The 24,941-nt window shown below is 41.5% G+C and overlaps 1 protein-coding gene across 1 annotated transcript in view; it reads right to left on the bottom strand.

The window, feature by feature from the left end:
* Nucleotides 1–8,251: 8,251 nt before the first annotated feature.
* LOC129811973 (afadin-like) overlaps nucleotides 8,252–24,941 on the bottom strand; it is a 34,417-nt gene continuing 17,727 nt past the window's right edge. The window contains exons 8-25 of the mRNA XM_055863795.1: nucleotides 24,513–24,658; nucleotides 24,213–24,304; nucleotides 23,883–24,006; nucleotides 23,493–23,652; nucleotides 21,398–21,541; nucleotides 20,942–21,140; nucleotides 20,588–20,682; nucleotides 20,388–20,474; nucleotides 20,212–20,277; nucleotides 19,992–20,065; nucleotides 16,423–16,541; nucleotides 15,990–16,187; nucleotides 12,622–12,710; nucleotides 12,320–12,457; nucleotides 11,520–12,164; nucleotides 11,206–11,319; nucleotides 10,725–10,972; nucleotides 8,252–10,509 (exon numbers count right to left, since the gene is read on the bottom strand). Coding sequence (XP_055719770.1) covers nucleotides 10,392–10,509; nucleotides 10,725–10,972; nucleotides 11,206–11,319; nucleotides 11,520–12,164; nucleotides 12,320–12,457; nucleotides 12,622–12,710; nucleotides 15,990–16,187; nucleotides 16,423–16,541; nucleotides 19,992–20,065; nucleotides 20,212–20,277; nucleotides 20,388–20,474; nucleotides 20,588–20,682; nucleotides 20,942–21,140; nucleotides 21,398–21,541; nucleotides 23,493–23,652; nucleotides 23,883–24,006; nucleotides 24,213–24,304; nucleotides 24,513–24,658 — 2,856 coding nt within the window. The 3' untranslated portion in view covers nucleotides 8,252–10,391. The remainder of the gene's footprint in view (nucleotides 10,510–10,724; nucleotides 10,973–11,205; nucleotides 11,320–11,519; nucleotides 12,165–12,319; nucleotides 12,458–12,621; nucleotides 12,711–15,989; nucleotides 16,188–16,422; nucleotides 16,542–19,991; nucleotides 20,066–20,211; nucleotides 20,278–20,387; nucleotides 20,475–20,587; nucleotides 20,683–20,941; nucleotides 21,141–21,397; nucleotides 21,542–23,492; nucleotides 23,653–23,882; nucleotides 24,007–24,212; nucleotides 24,305–24,512; nucleotides 24,659–24,941) is intronic.

Below are 24,941 nucleotides of genomic sequence, written 5' to 3'. Positions count from 1 at the left end.
CTTCTCATCGCCCCCGGATAGGAGACATGCTGGACAGCCATCACTCTTGCCACCTCGGTCTCCTTCACCCTAACAGGGAACTTCATGCTTGCCACCACAACTAAAACAGGAAGAACCAGTGACTCGCTCAATACGGAAGTGGTCAGATGACGGCGATGCCAAGCTACAGGACTGTTTTCCTAGCACTGTGAGCGCTGCATTAATCAAATCCGGTATCAGGATAAATAAAAAGCAAGGTCTGCTAACTTTTAGCTTTCTTTAATTATGTTTAATTAACGCAAACAATAAATGGTAAATGCAATTTTCGTATATACGGGTTCGCTGTATCACCGCGCAGGGTAAAACAGGGAACTGGCAGGAAGTACGTAAACAGCTGTTCTTATACCGTGATGACGTAGTTCCAACCCATCTGTTGGCCTATCACAGTAGAGGCTGAGCGTGGTTTAAACTTTGCTCAGCCTATCGCCGGTACTCAGACTGGTCCCAGACTCTGGTCCCAGACAATGGTCCCAGTCTCTCAGATGTCCGCATCTGGTCGTTGCGTAGATTAGATCCGTTTTGTGTCTCCCCCCGATTCTACCCTCAAACAGTCTCTTATTTGGTATTGTCCAGTGCCCTACCCTCCCTGGTTGCTTAGAGATATGCACCCCTCCCCTCTCCAGATTGACCACAGCTTTTGTAGCAAGTCACTCTGTTGCTCAGTCTTTACACACACACACATCTGCATTGTTTGTGTGTGTGTGTAACAAAACAATATTCATCTTCATACAATATGGTAGCAGGCTATAGTGCATAAACATAAATCCTAACAGCACAAGCTGGAATATGTTCCTGGATTCTTCCAATGGCATTGAGGAGTATACCACCTCAGTCACCGGCTTCATCAATAAATACATTGAGGATGTCATCCCAGCAGTGACCGTACATACATATCCCAACCGGAAGCCATGGATTACAGGCAACATCTGCACCGAGCTACAGGCTAGAGCTGCCGCTTTCAAGGAGTGGGACACTAATCTGGACGCTTATGAGAAATCCCGCTATGCCTTCAGATAAACCATCAAACAGGCAAAGCATCAACACAGGACTAAGATTAAATCCTACCACACCGGCTCTGACGCTCGTTTTTGTTGCAGAGCTTGCAAACTATTACGGACTACAAAGGTAAACCCAGCTGTGAACTGCCCAGTGACGCGAGCCTACCAGACGGGCTAAATGCCTTTTATGCTCGCTTCGAGGCAAGCAACACTGAAGCATGTATGAGAGCACCAGACTGAGTGATCACGCTCTCCATAGCCGATGTGAGTAAGATCTTGAAACAGGTCAACGTTCACAAGGCCACATGTGCGGACCAACTGGCAAGTGTCTTCACTGATATTTCAACCTCTCCATGACCAAGTCTGTAATATCTACATGTTTCAAGCAGACCACCATAGTCCCTGTGCCCAAGAATGCCAAGGTAAGCTGCCTAAATAACTATCGCCCTGTAGCACTCACGTCTGTGGCTATGAAGTGCTTAAAAAGGCTGGTCATGGCTCACATCAACACCATCATCCCGGGAAACCCTAGACCAACTTCGCATACCGCCCCAACATATCCACCTGGACAAAAGGAACACCTATGTGAGAATGCTGTTCATTGAGTACAGCTCAGCGTTCAACACCATAGTGCCCACAAAGCTCATCATTAAGCACCCTGGAACTAAAGACCTCCGTCTGCAACTGGATCCTGGACCTCTTGATGGGCCGCCCCCAGGTGGTAAGGGTAGGCAACAACACATCTGCCATGCTGATCCTCAACATGGGGGCCCTTCAGGGGTGCGTGCTTAATACCCTCCTGTATTCCTTGTTCACCCATGACTGCATGGCCAAGCATGACTCCAACTGTTGTGTCATTACTGATGACACAACGGTGGTAGGCCTGATCACCGACAACGATGAGACAGCCTACAGGGAGGAGATCAGAGACCTGGCAGTGTGGCGCCAGGACAACAACCTCTCCGTCAACGTGACCAAGACAAAGGAGCTGATCGTGGACTACAGGAAAAGGAGGGCCTGTAGTGGAGTGGGTCGAGAGCTTCAAGTTCCTTGGTGTCCACATCACCAAAATACTATCATGGTCCAAACACACCAAGACAGTTGTGAAGAGGGCACGACACCACCTATTCCCCCTCAGGCGACTGAAAATATATGGCATGGGTCCCCAGATCCTCAAAAGGTTCTACAGCGAGTTCTACAAGAAGTTCTGGCCTGAGATATGCCCTATCTTCATGCCTGCTTTAAACGATATGTTCGAAAGTGACATCATATCAGTCCTGGGAAACTGCTTCCATTAGTCTGATACTAAAAAACACCAAAGGCCTATTAAACTGCTCTTCGTTTAGACCTATTAGTTTGATAGGAGTTGATGTTAAAATAGTCACTTAAACACTTGCCCGCAGGTTGGAGGTCCTACTTCCAGACCTCATTAAACCTGATAAGACTGGCTTTGTCAAATCCAGATTTGGAACGGACAATGTGAGACGTGCTTTGAATATCATAAATAACCTTGACAGAATGAAAGACCCTGCACTCATTGTCTCTCTCGATGCCAAAAAGGCATCAAATTCTTGTTTGCTGTATTTGAAAAAGTTAATCTGGGTGATCATTTTATTAATTTAAAATCACTTTATTCTGACCCATCAGCAGCAGTTAACACAAATGGTAAATTATCAGAAAGATTTCCTATCGGTAGGGGCTGTCGTCAAGGCTGTCTTTTATCTCCCGCTCTGTTCTCGCTAGTCATATAACCACCGGCCGAGGCAATAAGGTCTAGTAATAACACCAGGGGCATATCTATGGGTGAAGAAGAGCATAGAATGTCATTATTTGCTCATTATTTGCTTTTATTTGCTTTTAAACCTAAACATCTAGACCTCCGTCACTGCAGCAATGGACATCATATCTGAATATGGTAACCTGTCAGGGTACAAAATTAACATGGATAAATCCATTGCTTAACCTTTGAATATAACCCTCTACAATCAACTTAGAAACGATATCTCTATTCCAAATGACTGAAACAGGCTTAAAATACTTCGGCATATACGTTACTCCAAATCTTAAAGACCTGTTCACTTCAAATGATATGCCTTTGCTCACAAAGATTAAACAGGACCTGATTAACTGGTTGTTACGTACGTCGTTATATGAAGACCAAGGTGCAGCGTGGTAGGCGTACATTTTCTTTTAATTTTAAATGTTCCACCAAAAACAATAAACAACTCAACGAACGTAAAGCTAGGAGTGCAACACACAAAGACAAGATCCCACAACAGAAGGTGGGACAAAAGGCTGCCTAAGTATGATCCCCAATCAGAGACAACGATAGACAGCTGTCTCTGATTGGGAACCATACTCGGCCAACAAAGAAATATATATAGATTTCCCACCCTAGTCACACCCTGACCTACCAAATGGAGAATTTAAAGGATCTCTAAGGTCAGGGCGCGACACTGGTCTTCCCTACCAAACTCTCTTTTTGGCAGGATTAATGTCGTCAGGATGAATATCCTTCCTTGACTAAATGATCTATTCCAAAATATCCCCTGCCATCTATCTCAGTCCTTTTTTTCAGAAAATAGATGCCAATATATCTAAATATATCTGGAACAATAAGAAACCTAGAACCAAATTGTCCAAACTAATTAAGTCTAAGGATTTAGGAGGGTTCGGATGGAATCAATAGCATGTCATCCAAGAGCATTAGCTTCCTTACCATTTATTAATAGCTTTGAAAAGATCTAGGCCTTATCTGACAATTTGACAGTACATAAAACACTCTTAGCTTGGCAAGATGCAAGGCGGTAATTCCAGACCATATATCACTCTGGTCACCAATATCCCTTAATACAGACCCCCCCCCCCCACCACCCCCCACCCCACCTGACCCTCCAAATAAGGAGTATTGGACTTCTGGACTGGATGACGAAGAGTATTGACCTTACGCCTTTACTTACTGAGGACACTCTTAAATCGTTCCAACAGATAAAAACTGAGTTTGACTTACCCAACAAAGTACTTACAATTTAGACACTTCATAGAGGGTCCGAAGAAAGTTGATAAACTACGTTTTCAAATGACTGAAGTTGAAAAAATATTTATGAATCCTACTGATAGGTTTAATCTCCGACATGTATTCTATTGAACAGAAGTGCCTGATCCTATGATTTACATTTACATTTAAGTCATTTAGCAGACGCTCTTATCCAGAGCGACTTACAAATTGGAAAGTTCATACATATTCATCCTGGTCCCCCCGTGGGAATTGTACCCTGGTCCCCCCGTGGGAATTGAACCCACAACCCTGGCGTTGCAAGCGCCATGCTCTACCAACTGAGCCACACGGGACCACATGATGCATTGAGACCTGTTTGGGAGAGAGACATTGGACATGCATTCGATGTGGAAGAATGGACTTCTATCTGCGAAATGGTCTACCCCAAATGCACCTCCACAAGAATACAATTCATAGAATCTACTTTACACCTGTCCATCAGAATGTTTTCCAATGCATCACATTTATGTTTCAAATGTAAACAGGATACTTGCACCTTCATGCACGGTTTTTTGGTACTGTAGCAGAATCCAGTCTTATTGGAATTATATTAATTTACACATCCAGAAGATCTTAGGTAGATCATTAGCTTATCACTGAATTTATATTTGCTCTACTTTGACTGTAAAGTTGTGTTTGACCATGACTCTGAACGTCTGTTCAATACCCTTGTTTACTTAGCCAAAAAATGCTTATTGTTATAATGGTCCACACCTGAAGTACCTACTGCGAGAATGTGGCTTTCTCAAGCTTCTGCTATTCTACCCCTAGAGAAACTTACCTTTGACTTACACCGGTCTGATACATTTAGGAAAATCTGGTCTCGATTGTGGTCCTGTGTAGAAAACCTCACATAACTGCCCTATGTTGTAATTGTGATGTCTGTATATAGTTTTTCTTTTATGACTGTCTTTTTGAATAATGTTTTGCTGTATCCCTTTTCCTTTTATTGTACCTAGTCTATGTGGTGCACTTTGTTTGGTTGTCTATGTAAACTCTGTCAAAAGAAAATAACATTTGAATAAAAAGATAATTACCCCCAAAAAGTTATATAGCTGCACCATCGAGAGCATCCTGTCCAGTTTCATCACCGCCTGGTATGGCAACTGCTCGGCATTCGACTGTAAGGCACTACAAGGGTAGTGCGTACAACCCAGTACATCACTGGGGCCAAGCTTCCTGCCACCCAGGACCTCTATACTAGGCGTGTCAGAGGAAGGCCCAAACAATTGCATGGCAAGCGGTACCAGAGTGCCAAGTCTAGGTCCCAAAGGCTCCTTAACAGCTTCTACCCCCCAAGCCATAAGACTGCTGAAGAATTAATCAAATGGCTACCCGGACTATTTGCATTGACCCCTCCGCGTTTTTATACTGCTGCTACTCACTGTTTATTATCTACCATATGTATAGTCACTTTACCCCTACCTACATGTACATATTACCTCAATTACCTCGACTAACCTGTAGCCCTGCACATTGACTCGGTACCGGTACCCCCTGTATATAGCCTCGTTATTGTTATTTTATTGTCTTACTTTTTAAAATGTGAGTTTATTTAAATTTGAGTTTATTTAACTCTTACTTTCTTAAAACTGCATTGTTGGTTAAGGGCTTGTAAGCAAGCGTTTCGCGGTAACGTCTACACCTGTTGTATTCAGCGCTTGTGACAAATAACATTTGATTTGATTTGCATCATTTCGCCTCAACTGGCATACGATGCTCCTCCCATCTACACACACTTGACACATGTCCAAATAGTTTACATTTATCACACTGGTTTTGGCACAAAGGCTCTTACAGGGTATCTCACATAACCCAAATGTACGTGCGAAGGGAGAGACTCTTCAGAGAACAAATAATCAACCATATGGGTCAGTCGGCGTGCACCAACCACTGCCTTTACTTCTTCAGTTACATCCCTTGCACTCACTTCTAGCGTCACTTCAGTGAGAACCCTCTTGATAGGTGCATAGCTTCTTGGATCCACACACAACACATTTCAATCCGATATATTTTCCAGGTGCTAAGCACGCTCCTTCTGCTCCTCGGACACACCAAAAACAAAATAAGCCCATTTCTTGTTATCCTCACAAACACAAACTCATCCAATGCATATATGATTTTCATCAAGACGTCAAACAGATCTCCCAGATAACGCCATCGGTCCAAAACTCTCACTCCAACCCAGAAATTGTCAGAACTAAGTTTGGATTTACTACGACCACTTTAGTTCTCCTATTTCCTTTTTTTGTTTGCCACTGTAATCCATTCCTTCTCACTCGTATCTACTCGATGCACCATACGTTTCAAACAGAACATCTGCTTCCGCCATCTTCCTTCTTGGTACTCGATGATGGCGACCATATTCAGACACACCTGTCTTTGGTCATGCATGGGTCAAACAAAAACACTCTAATGATTGGGTACGTTTGAGCGGTTCACTTTTGTAAAGTCGTGGACCATCATTGGTCACCGCCTTTCAAAGTGTGTTACATTCTGGGGCAAAACAATTGTCAGACTTGCGCCTACATGTTGACTGTATGAACTTTATAAAAAATCATGTGAACATGTTGCCATTGTGTATAATGTTGAAATATACATGTCTAATATACAAGTCTAATATACAAGAGCGGTGGGCCAGTAACCAAAATGTTGCTGGATCGAATCCCCGAGCTGACAAGGTACACGTCTGTCGTTCTGCCCCTGAGCAAGGCAAGAAACTCACTGTTCCCCGGGTGCCGAAGACGTGGATGTCGATTAAGGCAGCCCCCTGCACCTCTCTGATTCAGAGGGGTTGGGTTAAATGCGGAAGACACATTTCAGTTGAATGCATTCAGTTGGACAACTGACTAGGTATCCCCCTTTCCCATATCATATGTGTACATTATACAATCAATTAGTGAGAGAGAGCCTCAGAGAGAGCCTCAGAGAGAGCCTCAGATAACACATTTATTACCTCTGATCACATGATTTATGTAAAGTTCATGCAGTTGACATGTAAGGGCAAGTCTGACCATTTTTATCCTCATAATGCAATATACTTTGAAAAGGTGGTGACGACTTGACAAACGTGATGCGCTTGAATGTGCCAAGGGTTTACACTAGATTCCACAGCCACATAGTCCAAATTGTGTCAAAAAAATTGCCTTTTGGTCCTTATTTAAGTTTCGGGTTAGGCATAAAGTCAGCAGTGTGGGTAAGGTTATGATTAAGATTAGGGTTAGCTTTAAATCAGATTTTAAGAAGATACATTTTAGAAATGGGTGGTGTTGAAAAGGGTCAAAAACGCAATGTACTGTATCATGGGTATATTGTGATTGACTGACTGACTGACTGATCTACAAATCATGTTAAGATGTTTATGACGCAACGTGATTTGTAGATCAGATCATTCACCTTGTTTTATTAGGGCTCTAAAACAATAATAGTTGGGCACCCCCATGGATTTAAAATGACCCCTCAGGCTACTGATGGAAAATCGCCAATCCAAATAAACGTTCTACCACAGTGACCATGTTATTTTTGCGAAGACTATTTGATTCAGATTTCAGATAAGATGCATTCAGTTTTTCAGAACTCAATTCACTTGCACATAAGAAGATTGTGTTACCCGGTGCTGGCACATGCGCAGATGAAATACACCACTGGAACGCCGATTAAGCTGTTTACATGTCCTAATAATTCAAAAGATTGTTCAGAAAACAAGATTTTATAATCAGCGTATGATCACTTAGATTATGACCTTACGCCAGTTAAAATAAGCAGAGTAAGGTGTTTACATGACTAATGCCATACTTAGCCTTCAAGGAGTGCACTCCTAGTATGTTTACATGCACACTAATACTTCTATAATAAACAGATTATGGCAGATTACGCTTCCCAAAATTAATATGGTGGAACATTTATGTTGATTAGCGATTTCTGCATTTATTAGAGTGCCATCAGGTAGCATGATTTCAGATGTGTCGTTCAACTTGCAAATGTGAATGTCAACTTGCATGTAAACGTTTTAATCACATTATTAAATTAATCTGACTCAATAATCATGTAACTGTACTCAATGACAAAGTGTAAACATGTTTTAGAAAATGTTGCAAATTTATTGAAAATGAAATACAGACTCCCCAGTCCTTGATCATGACAAGCATACCCATAACATGATGCAGCCACCACAATGCTTAAAAATCGGAAGAGTGCTACTCAGTGATGTGTTGTGTTAGATTTTCCCAAACCATAACGCGTTGTATTCAGGATATAAAATTAATTTCTTTGCCATATTTTTTGCAGTTTTACTTTAGTGCTTTATTGCAAACATGATGCATGTTTTGGAATATTTTTTATTCTGTACAGACTTCCTTCATTTCACTTTGTAATTTAGGTTTGTATTGTGGAGTAACTACAATGTTGTTGATCCATCCTCAGTTTTCTCCTATTACAGCCATTAAACTCTGTAACTGTTTTAAAGTCACCATCGGCCTCATAGTGAAATCCCTGATACTTTCCTTCTTCTTTGGCAACTGAGTTAGGAAGGACGCTGGTATCTTTGTAGTGACTGGGTGAATTGATACACCATCCAGTGTAATTAATAACTTCACCATGATCAAAGGGATATTCAATGTCTACCAATAGGTGCCCTTCTTTGCAAGGCATTGGAAAACCGCCCTTGTCTTGGTTGTTGAATCTGTGTTTGAAATTCACTGCTCAACAGAGGGACATTACAGATAATTGTATTTGTGGGGTATTGAGATGAGGAAGTCATTCAAAAATCATGTTAAACACTATTATTGCACACAGAGTGACTTATTATGTGACTTAAGCAGATGTGTACTCCTGAACTTATTTAGGCTTGCCATAACAAAGGGGTTGAATACTTATTGACTTAAGACATTTCAGCTTTTCACTTTTAATGATTTTGTAAACATTTCGAAAAACTGAATTCCTTTGACATTATAGGGTATTCTGGTAGGCCAGTGACACAAAATCTCAATTTAATCCATTTTAAATTCAGGCTGTAACACAACAACATTTGGAAAAAGTCAAGGGGTGTGAATACTTTCTGAAGGCACTATAGCTGTGAATATATAACACTATTGAATGGTAAAACAATATCTACATTTCACACTATTTTCAGATTGACTGTAGTCCACCCCCCAATTTTTCCTGGGTCGAACCTAACAAATTGGCCAGATTGGCACTCCCTCAAATGACTTCCCATTACCTGTACCTACTGGACAATTGCATACGACACCTGGTGTGCTTGTGTGAGAAAAGCTCCTAAACCTCACCCCACCAACTCCAGAGAAAATTCAGAGTGTTCTGTCCATTGTGGAGGAATAAATGCAAAAGGCGATATGAGGATTCAGTTAAAAAGTATTCAGTAACCCATTATTCACTCAATACATCAAATAGGTTCGTATTTCTGACACATGAAGCTAAATTAACATTAACCACTGATTTCAACGTGACAGGTCTGGACAGTGAACACAGGCTAATTATTTTCAAACAATGATGTGTATAAACGCATAGCCTTCTGTATGTTTACTTATGTACTCAACCATATGTGTTTCTCTCTGCTGTAGGAGGTAGCTGTCTACTGTATGCATGGCCATGGCAGGACAGGAACCATGCTGGCAAAGACCAGGAAAACCTCAGGCATCGATGTCATCAATGAGATCAGAAGGGCTCAGATTACTGTACACGTGGACCCTTGAGGAGACACCCCTAAAACTAGTGAACTATTAATACAAGTAGGGTGTCCTGAGTTGTAAAGGAGGTGTACGGCACAGGAGGTTGGTGGCACCTCAATTTGGGAGGTGGTAAAGGCTGAAGCTGAATAAGTGGAGCGGTATCAAACACATAGAACACATGGTTTCCATGTGTTTGATGCCATTCCATTCTCTCCATTACAATCACTATTATGAGCCGATCTCCCCTCAGCAGGCTCATGTGATGCACGGTACATCAGTAATGTACACCATGACTGCTGTTGTACATTTTCCAAAAAGATTAATAAAATCAGAATTTATTTTAAAAATCCATGTATGTAAAAAAGCATCTACCTACCGAAGTTTTCATTTCAAGTAAACATATAACAGAAAACATGAAAATGTGCATTCGACAGTCTAAATGTAAAGATCAATTAGGAGAAAAGAGAAATCACAAAGATAGTCCACATTTTTCTACAGAATATAGATTTATAATATCAATTCTAATATCTTCTGATTGGTTTCTACTGTAGCTTATAAAAGGTTGAGCCCTGATCGATGAGGTGAGGCCATCTTCTCAGGATCCTCATCTCACAAGGCTTTGACTTTGATGGAGGCGTTTGATCCCAGGGAGAAGAGACGTTGGCGCTCCTTAAATGTGAGATTCTCAGGTGTTGCATCACCTTTGTAGTTGTTCTCTTCCTGCCCTCTGCAACCAATCAATAACCCACACATATGGATGTAATTGAGAAGATCAATACCTATAGGTTAACTACACTGTATATCATGGTCTGTTATACATCATGATGCATTACTCTCAGAACAAATTATGTAATTTAACTTTTGGTTTAGCCAGGGACATTGTTGGGGAAAAAACTGTTTTTGTGGGATACAAATGTACATTCAAATGAAGTTGAAACTTACTCTTTCGAGAACTTCTCATCAAAGTTTACGTTGAGTTCATTCGACTCTTGAACATTTTCTCCTGTTGGCGTGTCTCTATCGTCTTCCTCTTCATCATCATCATCATTGTTTCCATTCTGTTGGAACTCCTGGAGTCTCTGTTGAAATTGCCACTCCAGGTTGAGCCTACGGAGCCTGTCGATCTCCTCTGGTGTGAGCTGGGCTTTAGCCTGCAGATCCTGGATCTCCTGTTCCAACAGGTCGACCACCTAGATCAAGGAACAGACGGCAAAAAAATACACATTTCCATGTAAGAACAGCCAGCAACAAGCAAATGTTGATTTTGATGGACAATACGTTACGTTTTTCTCTATTTACATGGAAGTTCATTTTGTGAGGTCAGCAACACATCAAAAACACAAAATACACAAAATCAATTCAATACTGTACAGTATGATGTAGTAGACACTTCGAATAAAGACGTTAATTATTATTATGTTACCTGTAGTCTCTGCTGCTTCTGCTGCTTCTCCCGCTCATCCCTCTTCCATGGGTCTGGAGACAGACTTTTGTTGCCTTCTGATGACGGCTCTTTAGTCATGCTGAAGTATTGGTCCTGATTTCGACATTCGGCATTAATTGTGTATTTTATACTGGAAGTGTACACTATTTGTTTGTATATTCCTTCTTCATACATGCATTTGAGTTTTCACTGTCATGTGTATTAAGACAGTTGCATTTTGACGACAAAATATGTGTATGATATATAAAAATAAATATAAATAAATATATAAATATAAATATGATGTACAGTACCTGATGTCCTGGGGTGGTCCCTGGTTGTGGTTTGGCTGGAGGTCTCTGGAGGGATGTGTCTTTTGACTGGGTTGGGAACAGTTGGGACATCGCTGGTTGCACCCTCCTCAAGGCTTGTTGTTGGATCTTCTGTGAGGATGAGAGTGAGGGCTGAGGTTGCCTCATGGACACAGAGGATGGAGGAGGACATGTAGCTTGGCGATGCTGGCCTGGCAGTTGATAATGAGACCCCTGTTTTTGATTGCTGAGGAGGGCTTGCCCCTGGCCTTTAACCTCAGGGTTCTGGTTCAACTTCGCGGGCAGTAAAGTCTGAGTTTGTTGGAAGGTAGTCATTGGAGTGCGCGGCTGGGTGTTGGAAAGCCGTGTAGCGGGGATGTCTATGTGTATTGGCTGGATGGCAGACGAAGGGTTGTGTGACGTAGGAGTTCTCCAGTAGCCATACCCTGTGTTGTGGCGGCTCGGTTGGGTCTTAGTGGAGAGGCTGACAGTATGGTTGTAATGTATGTCGTGGGTCGAGATGCTAGGCTTCATAGGAAAAGAGGAGTAGTAGCTTTCCTGCTGGTTCTGGTTCCATGCATTGTGTATATTGTCCACTAGGGGGCGATCATTCTCCATGCACAGGTTCTCCTGTGAAAGGGCCTGCCGCTACGGAAGGAAATATTCAATTATTTTTCATTTGGCATTTAACTTGATTAATTGTAAGTGTAACAATTGCATATATGAAATGGTCCATACTTGAAATAGTTGGTTTAAGATATTGGGGGTTGTACTGCTTTATAAAGGATAATAGCTGCACATACCATCAAGGTCCTCTTGTTGGCGATCTGTCCATCTAGATTAAACGAGACTCTGGGCCCCTGAGGTGGGAGTTCAAAGGCTACTGTCTTCTTGTCCTGAGACCTAGGGGCTGGTAGAGTCAGGTATTCCCTGTGGTACATCTGATGGGGGAACATTAAGGTGACTGTGTGTTTTTATACCATTGCAGATACAATGTAGACAAACCCACTAAGCCATGGATTACAAGTATTGACCCACTGTTTAAGCATCTTTGGGTCCTTGAACGCGCTATATAAAATCCATGTATTATTATTAAGTTACTTACATCAGAGCACAGCAGGTTGCTGGTGGAGACTGCAGTGATTTTACTGTCTGTTGGTATGACTGGATCAACTGGTTCTGCTTCTTTTGGGCCTAGAACAAGCGAGGAAAGAAAGAAAATGACAGAACTGCCATGAAACATCTCTAAAAAGGGCTTTTCACACTACTCCCAAATGAAAAAATACTATAGCGTATTATGGTATACACACTCTTAAAGTCTGCACAGGCACTGCAGTGAATACCGTAGTATGTATTGTGGTGTACTGTAGTATTTACAATTAACTATAGTATAAAACTGTGGTATATACTATAGTAATTAATTTAGTGTTTTTGCAGACTGTAGTATATTGTAGTATTTACTGTAGTGTTTTTGCGGACATTACTGTAGTATTTACTATACTGTTTTAGTTTTCCTTTAAGGAAACCTACTGGAGAAATACTAAAATAGCACATTTTCCATAACCTGTAGGTAGGACTGGGTTCTGAACAGAAAGTCCAGAGCTTCTACTATTTTATTTAACCTTTAGCAAACAAATTATATGATCTATACTGGCATGTAGGTTTCTCATTTATGGATGGCACAAACTGGAATATGAGGGAGGGAAATGGGCAGGGTATATGTAAATTAAATACTTTAGCATTTACTATAGTTAAAAAAACTGTTGTGTTTTGCGGACTGTAGTGTTTCTGTAGACATTACTGCAGTATTTACCACAGTGTTTTTTTGCTAATAATACTGTAGTATTTACTATAGTATTCCACAGTACACTGTAAAAAAAAATATCCTGTAATTGTCACAGTAAATTACTTTTTTACTCAACAGTAACATACTGTATAAACTGAATACAGTAGATTATCGTAAATACATTGCATTGTGGGAAAAAAGTTAACTTACTGTATTTGTGAATATTCAAAATAGAATGCCACATTAAAAGCACAAGGGAAACATAATCAAAGCACATTCCCTGAAGCAAGAGAGAAAACGTTTTAGAAAATTATTATTATACATTTCATATTTTATTGGTACCTGTTTTTTATTTTATAATTATTGCGTTGTTTGTGGCCGTGCTGTTTTATATTAAAGGAAAATATATATAATCAGAAAGGCATATCATACAAACTAAAAAAAAATCCATTGTGAAAAGTAAGCCAAGCACAAATTGGGAGCTACAGTGCATTCGGAAAGAATTCAGACCCCTTGACTTTTTCCATATTTTGTACAGCCTTAATCAAAAATGGATAAAATAAAATAAAAATCTCATCAATACCCCATAATGACAAAGCAAAAACAGGCTTTTAGAAATGTTTGCTAAATTATTAAAAATAAACAACAATAATACCTTATTTACATAAGTATTCAGACCCTCGAAATTGAGCTCAGGTGCATCCTGTTTCCATTGATCATCCTTGAGATGTTTCTACAACTTGATTAGAGTCCACCTGTGGTAAATTCAATTGATTGGACATGATTTGGAAAGGCACACACCTGTCTATATAAAGTCCACAGCATGTCAGAGCCAAAAACCAAGCCACGAGGTTGACGGAATTGTCCGTAGAGCCCCTGAGGCACAGATTTGTGGAAGGGTACCAAAAAATGTCTGCAGCATTGAAGGTCCCCAAGAACACAGTGGCCTCCATCATTCTTAAAAGTGTGGAACCACCAAGAGTCTTCCTAGAGCAATCGGGGGCAAAGGGCTTGGTCATGGAGGTGACCAAGAACCCGATGGTCACTATGACAGAGCTCTAGAGTTCCTCTGTGGAGATAGGAGAACCTTCCAGAAGGACAACCATCTCTGCAGCACTCCACCAATCAGGCCTTTATGGTAGAGTGGCCAGACGGAGGCCACTCCTCAGTAAAAGGTACGACAGCCCGCTTGGATTTTGCCAAAAGGTACCTAAACAAGATTGTTTGGTCTGATGAAACCAAGATTGTCCTCTTTGACCTGAAGGCCAAGTGTCACGCCTGGAGGAAACCTCGTACCATACCTATGGTGAAGCATGGTGGTGGCAGCATCATGCTGTGGGGATGTTTTTCAGCGGCAGGGACTGGGAAACTAGGATTGAGGGAAAGATGAACGGAGCAATGTCTCGAGAAATCCTTGATGAAAACCTGCTCCAGCTCACTCAGGAACTCAGACTGGGGCAAAGGTTCGCCTTCCAACAGGACAACGACCCTTAGCACACAGCCAAGACAACGCAGGAGTGGCTTTGGGATCACTGATCAGACATGACAGGAAAGGTGAAAGCTGTGGGATGGAACCCTTGCCTGCACCTATCTAGTCTTTAAAGATCAGTGATTACTTCAAGGATGGAAGGAAGAAAGGATGCAAATAAGTGCCCTGTTTGAATACTTTCAAAATGCATCCTTTCCTTCTCTTCCTTGAAGTAATGAAGTGGATTGGTGGAAGCGGTGTGGTGGAACCCTTATTTTCACCTATCCAATCTAGCCAGATCAGTGATTTTTTGACTGAGCGGAAGGGATGGAGGAAGAGTGCATTTTAGAAGTATTTTAACCTTGAGCCGAAAAGTATTCAAACAAGACTCTGGCCCTGTTTGAATTCTTCAGAAATGCTTCCTCCCGTCTTACTTTCCTCAAAGTAATCACGGATCTGAATTGGTTGGATTGGTGAACTTTGCTTGACCCTATCCACCTATAGATCTGTGCTTACCTCCAGGAAACAAGGAAGGAAGGATGCAGTTTTCTACAGCACGGCAGATAGCCTAGTGGTCAAAGCGTTGGAATAGTAACCGAAAGGTTGCAAGATCGAATCCCCGAGCTGACAATAATCTGTTGTTCTGCCGCTGAACAAGGCAATTAACCCGCTGTCATTGAAAATAAGAATTTGTTCTTATAAATCATTGTTCTTGTAAATCAAGGTCAAATAAAATGTGGGTTTTCACTCCACCTTGTACTTGATGGATGAATTAAAGTCACTATTTAGTAAGGAACTCCACTCACCTGTTGTCGAGGTCTTAATTGAAAGGAAACTCCAAAAACCCACAGACACTTGGCCCTTTGTGGAATGAGTTTGACAACCCTGCTTTTAATTACTCAAAGGAGGCCCTGTGCTTATAGAGCCAGGCTCAAAGTGTCCTAACACATTTCAGCCACCAGAGGGCTGTCTGGAACTCAATTGACCATAATGTGACTTGCATCTAGGGTTGCAAAATACTAGCCGAACTGAGCCAAGCCAAATCAAGCTGTACTGAACTGGCTCGGTTATACCTACCATAGTTGCTGGGACTGTGCTGAGAAACACCATGTGAAACGAAAATATCAGAGCCAGCACAGTTTGACTGGCTTGGATCGACGCAATAGTGTGAAAAGGGTGTTAGTCAACTTTTCAAAAAGAACACTATTGTTAGACTCACTGATCATGTTGGGGTTGGAGCGGTATAGCTGTCTGTTCTTCAGCAGGGTCTGTTCTCTCTGTCTCCTGTTCCCTCCATAGGAGTTATTACCCCATAGTCCTGAGGGCCCAGGGCTCTGCTCCATGCCATCATACAGGATCAGGGCCTTGTCGTTCGGTTTGGCATGGCTGCTGCTGGTGGGGCCACTACCATCCAAAGCTGGGAGAATCATAGAAAGGTTGGTTAGATCTAGAACATCTAGGTGTAGGTCTACTATTAATTGAGAAAGACTATTCTTACCATTCATTTTTGGAAAACAACCACTAACAGGAAGCCATGAAATGAAATGATGTGAATTTGGTTTTGGTCTTAGATCATTAGACCTCTGTTGAGGGACTGTTCAGGGGGAAATGATAACAATGCAGAGAGAATATTGCCTTTGCTCTGCTCGTACCTGTAGTTGATACTGAAGGTGGTTCATCTAGCAGGGCAGCCAGACCATGGCATGTTGCCCCCTGCTTGGCAACCTGTAAAGTCACAACTGGCCCAGTGTGCATCATTATGCCTGCTGCCCTACAATCAAGACAAGACCACATCAATCACTGTGTTCAAAGCATAATCCTTTATTTGTTTTTCAGCGTATTTGAAATGACCATTGAGCAGATGTAACTATTGCAGATTGTTCCAACAGAAACTGTTTTCAGAATAGTTATCTGTCGGACCTTCATAAATAAAAATGTCATACTAAAAAAAGGACCTGAAAGTTAGCCTTGCTGACACGCGACCCACGTGACTAGACAGCGCGCTGTGACTCACTGGTCTAGTATTTCGGGCTTTTAAAAGGGGAGGTTGGCTCAACATTTGAGGGACTTTTAGCGACTTTTTGATTGGTTCTCCAATGCACGCTTTTTGCATGAGCTTCCTCGTCAATTTGCTACTCCCCCACTAGAGAGGTAAACAAGCCAAGCTAAAGTTAGACTAGCTGGCTAGCTAGCCTAGCTAACTAAAAGTGGGGGGAGAAAAACTCAGTGATGCTTTCTGAAAAGAAGAGAGAGACGACACTGCCACATAGTAAAGGCCAATTTAGGAATTGAATTAAAATAGGAGCAACTTGAAGCATTTCGAGTCTTTGTGTGAGGGGAGGATGTTTTAGCGGTCTTGCCAAAATGCTTTGGAGAAAACCTAATTCACAAGCTAGTTAGGTAGTTATAGTCTTCAGGAAACAGCCTCCAATTCTGACAGTTGTGTCCCTGCTAAAGGCTCTGGTGGACAGAAGACAAAAAAAATCCTGTGCTACAGACCGCTATATCGTCCGCTAACACAGGACTAGTGTACTTTTGTGATTTTGTTTAAAACATTTTTTTTACATATATATTCTTTTTTTATCTGATTTCTCAGGGGGTGATCACCCCTACTTCCCGCAGCTATGCCTAGAACTGTACTTCGATGGTATAGAATGACTGTGACGGATACATGTAACGTCGGAATGGAAATTATAGTGATGGACACACTAGCGAATGATTGATTGAAAGCTTTGTATTTGTACAAATGTAATGAGTAAGAAGTGTTTTTTTGCATTAAATGTTTGAATGATAGGCCTGTAAGACATTGAGTAGCCTTAATAAAGTGATAGTACAGCATCATAAATGACTGGGTGACAGGCAGCATAAGGGATGAAAGAGGCACTATAGAAAGTACTTTTACTGGATTCAACTATGGGATCCCACACATAACATTTTCTTATGCAAAAACTACTAGCATAGTAATCAAATGTGCCTTAATATCTTTATACTGTTAACCGACTATATACATTTGCTCTGAATAAGGATGGGAATTTAATCACAGTGAGCAGTTTAACAACAGTATCTCTCCGTAGGGGTCAGGGCTCAAAATGAAAACCTGCCTTTCGGGAGAGTTTCAGCAAGCTTGGAGAACTGCATTCTTTTGTGAAAGAAGATGAGATCACTATATGAGCACATAATGTTCAAAAGTGGTATCAGGCTACATTACTTGAGTGACAGAGAGAGAATTAAACATGAGGAGCCATCGCCTACTAGATTATGGCCCATGTCGACTGTCTGCTTTACTAGGGGCCATTGCCACTCATAGATATTGTCTTCAAAGTGAAACACAACTTAAAACAAAAAGCTCTAGGTATTTGAATGTGTTCATTTTGCGTAATTTCCCAATGCAAACAAATGATACTGCATGACCTAGTGACAGAGAGAGAGAGAGAGAAAAAAAGAGAGAGCAGTGGGAATGTCTATGGAATGGAAACAAGACGTTCCTCAAGTAGGTGTTCCTCAAGTACTGCAAGTAGCTGAGGTGGTTTAACTTAACAACAGAAGCCCATGTAGGTGTCTGTGGCGATGCCTGCCCACTTGCCCTTCAGCATAGGCATCTCGACCCCTTGCACGGCGTGTAAATTTGAACACCCCTCCCCCTTTTTCCCCTGCTCTCTCTCTTCTCCCCCCTTTCCTGCTGTAGGACGCAGAGAAGATGAAGAAGGTAGTACCTGCAAGAGGGTGTTGTGGATTACAAAAGACAAGAGACGCAAGCCAGCCGTCCACCACTGGCATACAAGGTTTGCCACAAATGCACTGGCTAGCTAGGCTACCTACGGTAGGCCTTTTCTTTCCAATCAATCTATCAACATAGTGATGACTTATACTAGTTCGACAGGTCATTCACCCTCCTTAGGGTCTCAAGTTGGAAAACTCATAGCACAGAATCAGAACCAGAATCATGCTACTGTAAGTCTGAACAAGAATTGTTCCACTGCATCAGGATACAGAGAGGGATGAAATACACCTTCACTGAGTCCACACCTTCACATTTCACATAGTCATTCCATGTTTGCTTCATGCATTATATCATCCTGTAAAATAAAGTTCACTTTGTACATGCTTTCGGTTTTCTTTATCTTTACATGAGTTAATATTGCATTAGAGAGACATTTTAGGTTGACTTGATAAAAGATGATACATCTCTTTTGGTTTTGTTGGTCATACTTGTTGCAATCGGATCTTTTTTGGGCCCGACTGTGATCTATTAGTTTTAAGGGTACTTCATGTTCATGCATTGCTAAAATTCGGGGCCAGGGAGGAAGCTTGCCAGAAGTGAACATGGGTAGTACAGTAGTAGCTAGCTAGAATGCATGGGGGACTCACATACTTTTTTGGGGGGGGGGGGGGGGTTGTAGCAGGCAACCCAGTTAAGAACAAATTCTTATTTACAATGACAGCCTAGGAACAGTGGGTTAACTGCCTTGTTCAGGGGCAGAACAACAGATGTTTACCTTGTCAGCTCGGGGACTCAAACTAAAACATGCATTTGATTAGCTAGCTGATTTCGAGTTGATAGCAAGAAAGCTAAAGTTATAAGCTGGCTAGATTGGGCTGAACGATGCTAGCTAACAGTAGCTATGCTAGCTAACGTTAGTTGCTACTTGCTAGCCACAAGATCGTAACATTTAACAGGTTGCAGTTGTCTAATATGTTACTTGTTTTAGTGTAGAAGGGTTGTTATAACGTTTTGAAAATGTGTGTGATGAGGTTTGTGCTAGCTAGTAGTGATGGGTCATTCGCGAACGAGGTGCTCACTCTTGTAGGTGAACGTTGGGAGCCGGCTCGCATATCAGAAGAGCCAAATCTATTTATGAAAAAAAGAAATGTATTCAAATGCACTAATAAGTCATTTTTTTATTTAATTATAAGTAACAGCCTACATGTGCAATTTATAGACTATAATGATTACATTCACCTTTTCATGTTTATGAATAGAATACTTTTTATTCAAATCCATATGGTTTGGTTTCAATACTTCAAAACCAAATGGTAGGTCCAGTTAGTCACAAAAATAGATGGGTGTTGGTTCAATTGTGATTTTAATGAATGGAGGGAATTTGGAGCAGCAGTTTTTTTCCCTATGAGCAATGAGCAGTTTTAGTGGAAAGGAAATCATGAGCGGGATTTCCAACTGCTTAACTCTGATCTGAACATAGAACGTTAGAATGTTATCTACCTTTCCTGTGAGAGGCCCACGAGACTGTGTCCATCCACACACAGCAACTGGTCCCCAGCAGTTAACCTGCAATCCTGTCCAACACAACAGCATAGAAACACATGTGGAACGTAAGATTTTTAATGAGATACCAATGCTGTTCATTCAAATGATTCGAAATGTTATTGCATACTGCATCCAGTCAACAGGCATTATTTGAATTGTACTTTAGTTTTCTAACCATTTCTGCTGGTCCTCCTTTGACGATAGACTTGACGTAAATCCCAAGGTTGTCTTGTCCTGCTCTCTGTAGATGGGGCAAAAGATGGATTATTGTCACTGATTGTTGGGTGAATGAATGAATGGATGGATGGATGGATGGAAAATGGATGAATAAATGGATGGATGAATTTGTACCTTGGCCGCCACGATGCTGACCCCCATTCCACTGTTCATGGGTTTCGTCAGTGTAATAGTCACAACCTCAGGTTCTCTATGCAGTGGCTAAATGAAAGAAACAGAGAAGAGATCGCAATAAGAAAGAGGTATTCGAGAGGTATATGAAAAGAGTATGGTTAATAAGAGCAAAATATGGATATGTTTAAAAATAAGTGTACCGGGTTTGTGTCCTGTGCAGAGAAATTGTTTGCTCTGTTGAAGAAGATGGTCCAGGTGCCACCAGAGTGGGGGTGAGAGATCAGAGTGCAGAGGCCTATAGGAAGAGAGAGCACAGCCTATTTAGATAACTCTTCACAGACACAACACACAACGCATGTTGTACAGTGAGTGCATTGTTTTGTGTCATGTGTATCATGCATTTTACTTACAATAAAGCCTTTTACCATCCCGGATAATGCCTTTACAAGGCAGATGTTGTATACCAGTTTACACAAAAGTCCTTCTCTGTTTTATACTGAAACGAATTAGTCAGTTCAGCAAACCTCTTTTTAAAAAGCATGTATCTACAGTACCTTTGCGGCAGATAGGTTCCAGGAACTCTCTGAAGCCCTGCGGGATGCCATTGACCGTGTCACAGGAGTAGCCTTCCTCAGGGAGCAGGAAGGGCAGGTGGAGGTCTGGCCCCTCCTCCAGCTGGAGGTCCTGCCCTTCACTGCGCAACAACTCATCAGCACTGGCCTCTGCAGCTGCCACCACCCTGTCAATCACACCCTGAAAGGGCAGAGGAAGAAGACATGAAGGATATTTGAAAAACCTGTGTTTTTGGTTAGACTTTATAAGCCATTATAAATGCTGTATCATTTATTTGATGTTGATTGATTTTATTTGAGAAAAATACATATAAAAAACAATTACATATAAAAATATATATACCCACAGTATAAATTACAATGCATATAATGTTTATAAATGCCCATAAATGTTTACGAACAATTAATTACAAATTGAAGGACTTGGCTAGTACTCACAGGGGGAATGCGGGGCTCGTTGGTATCGTAGAGGTAGCTTGTCATCAGTGTTCGAAGCTGCAAGGAGTTTAACTTGAAGCAGGTATTCTGGATGTTCTCTGAATCGTGCATGGAATACTTGTTCATGGTCAACAGCATTGTTACCTAGAAAATATCCATCAATCAAATCACCTCTTTACTACCTTGAACCTGATAAGATGCACATTTTTATAAATGGCATGGGTTAAGTGGTTGGGTAAACACAGGTCTTGAAAAGGAGATTCTAAATCTCAACTAGAAAAGGTACATTTCCTGAAGAAAATGTGTGTGCTTGCTCCAGCTGTTTCGCTTGTGACGGCACGTCTCTAATGTTGGCTTTATGGTAAATCACACACTGTAGTTGACCGGGGAAACATGGGAAAGTTATGCTGCTTTGAAAGTTGCTAAACTTGTAAACACACAAGTAGGAGAAAATGCCCTTGAAAGATACATACACTTTGGCAAATACATTTAAACTCAGTTTTTCACAATTCGTGACATTTAATTAAAGTAAAAATTCCCCTGTCTTAGGTCAGTTAGGATCACCACTTTATTTTAAGAATGTGAAATGTCAGAATGATAGTAGAGAGAATGATTTATTTCAGCTTTTATTTCTTTCATCACATTCCCAGTGGGTCAGAAGTTTACATACACTCAATTAGTATTTGGTAGCATTGCCTTTAAATTGTTTAACTTGGGTCAAACATTTTGGGTAGCCTTCCACAAATTTCCCACAATAAGTTGGGTGAATTTTGGCCCATTCCCCCTGACAGAGCTGGTGTAACTGAGTCAGGTTTGCAGGCCTCTTTGCTCGCACACGCTTTTTCAGTTCTGCCCACAAATGTTCTACAGGATTGAGGTCAGGGCTTTGTGATGGCCACTCCAATACCTTGACTTTGTTGTCCTTAAGCCATTTTGCCAAAACTTTGGAAGTATGCTTGGGGTCATTGTCCATTTGGAAGAGCCCTTTGCGACCAAGCTTTAACTTCCTGACTGATGTCTTGAGAAGTTGCTTCAATATATCCACATAATTTTCCATCCTCATGATGCAATGTATTTTGTGAAGTGCACCAGTCCCTCCTGCAGCAAAGAACCCCCACAACCTGATGCTGCTACCCCGTGCTTCACGGTTGGGATGGTGTTCTTTGGCTTGCAAACCTCCCCCTTCTTCCTCCAAACATAACGATGGTCATTATGGCCAAACAGTTCTATTTTTGTTTCATCAGACCAGAGGACATTTCTCCAAAAAGTATGAACTTTGTCCCCATGTGCAGTTGCAAACCGTAGTCTGGCTTTTTTATGGCGGTTTTGGAGCAGTGGCTTCTTCCTTGCTGAGCGGCCTTTCAGGTTATGTCGATATAGGACTCGTTTTACTGTGGATATAGATACTTTTGTACCTGTTTCCTCCAGCATCTTCACAGGGTCTTTTGCTGTTGTTCTGGGATTGATTTGCACTTTTCACACTAAAGTACGTTCATCTCTAGGACACAGAATGCTTCTCCTTCCTGAGCGTTATGGCGGCTGTGTGGTCCCATGGTGTTTATACTTGCGTACTATTGTTTGTACAGATGAACGTGGTACCTTCAGACGTTTGGAAATTGCTCCCAAGGATGAACCGTGACTAGGGGGTGTTTTAGGTTTATTATTTCTATGTTGGTGCTCTTGGTATGGTTCCCAATTAGAGGCAGCTGAGGTTCGTTGTCTCTAATTGGGGATCATACTTAAGGGTTCCCTGTTTCCACCTGCTGTGTGGGATATTGTTTTGAGTTAGTGCATGTAGCACCTCTGATGTTACGGTTCATTGTTTGTTTCTTTTTGTTTGGAAGTTTCGCTTAAATAAATATGTGGAACTTTAATCACGCTGCGCCTTGGTCCATCTCTCCACACAACCGTGACAAAAACAAATAGTACTTAATTGTTATCCAGAAATGATTTGATATTGAGATAAAAAAAACTTCTGCATTGGACCTTTAAACAGCCCTACTGTGACGTAGGAACTAGCTTTAAAACACCCACCTTGAGGAATTTAGACACATTTGACTAACCTGGTCAAATAAACAAAAATAAAGTCACCTACCTGTATGATGCGGCTGAGGTGGCAGTCTGCGGCCAGCTCCAGACCTTGCCTCTCTGCCCAATCCTCCACCAGGCTAAGCCTCTGGCGGAGGGTGGCTCCCCAATAGTGGGACCTAAGGCCCAGGGAGCAGGCCTCTCCCTGGGGGCTGGGGCTCAGCAGCCTGTTGAATCAAATCAAACATTATTTAAAGTGCATTTAAAATGACACATTTTACAGTAAAATCATGAAAAACAAGGAGATTAAAACATGACAAAGCAATAAAGGAGATTAATAAAAGAACATGAAACACAAAATATGTGTAAAATAATGGTGATTAAAGGCCAGGCTAAAAGGGTGGGTTTTCAAAACGTGATTTAAAGGCCTCAACTACTGTATGTCGTCCTCTCTCACCTGTTGAAGAGCCAGGCGCTGATGGAGTGGAAGAGTTGGGAGAACAGCTGGATGGTGAGGGCAGCGTTGATTCGACAGCGACGCAGCAGAGACATGGCACCCATCAAGGTTTGCAGTACGCCCTCTGGTGGAGGGAGGATAGAGTGACTAAAAGTTTTAAAACAAACTTTTTTTTTAACATTGAAAATAAGCACACTGGTGTTGATTTTCATGCTAATATGATGGTTCTATGTCTACTGAATCAAAACTAACATATGGAAGCTGCGGGATAAAACAGAGAAAGTTAGAGGTTATAACTAGATTGTGTTGTGGTTAACATTTATGGTGTACCTATTTCTGCAGGTGATTGACTCCCCTCAGGATAAATAAGGAATTCTGGCAAGTGTCTGCTCAGATCAGCCAGCAGACACTGAGTCAAACACCTTGAGGAACAAAAGACAGAAAGACAGACAGACAGGGAGCAGGGGGTTTTATCAATACTGTACAACATCAGGACTGATGAGGGGAGATCCCTCATGTGCTCAGTTTAATGTCTTCACAGTAGAACAGCAGCTACAATCCTTATTTACTGAAGTCAGAGTAAATGACCTAGATTAGAAGAGATAAGAAGTGCTATATGTAATGTCTTACTTGAAAGCTTTGTGCACCAGGTGTGCCAGGTTCTCCTGAGCCTGCAGTGTGATGGGGCTTAGATCTCTGTCCTGCTTCAGGAAGTTCAGGAGCTCTGAGGCATTGGCCATCCAGAAGGCTACAGCACCAGCTATGGACTTCTGCTTCTGGAAGGGAGAGAAAGACCAAGATGGAATAAATATGGACATATTATAAGCCTTGTTATGAGATTATAAAGTCTCATGCATGCTTGTAACAAGTTATCAAGCATTATAAACTGGGTGGTTCGAGCCCTGAATGCTGATTAGCTATCAGCCGTGGTATATTTATTTTATTTATTAGGATCCCCATTAGCCGATGACAATAGCAACAGCTAATCCTACTGGGGTCTGACACATAATGAAAAATAATTACAGACAAAAGACTTTACAATTTACATACATTTTTTTT

Source organism: Salvelinus fontinalis, chromosome 15, assembly GCF_029448725.1.
Source record: "Salvelinus fontinalis isolate EN_2023a chromosome 15, ASM2944872v1, whole genome shotgun sequence".
NCBI lineage: Eukaryota > Metazoa > Chordata > Actinopteri > Salmoniformes > Salmonidae > Salvelinus > Salvelinus fontinalis.
This window is presented reverse-complemented; position numbering and strand designations above follow the sequence as displayed.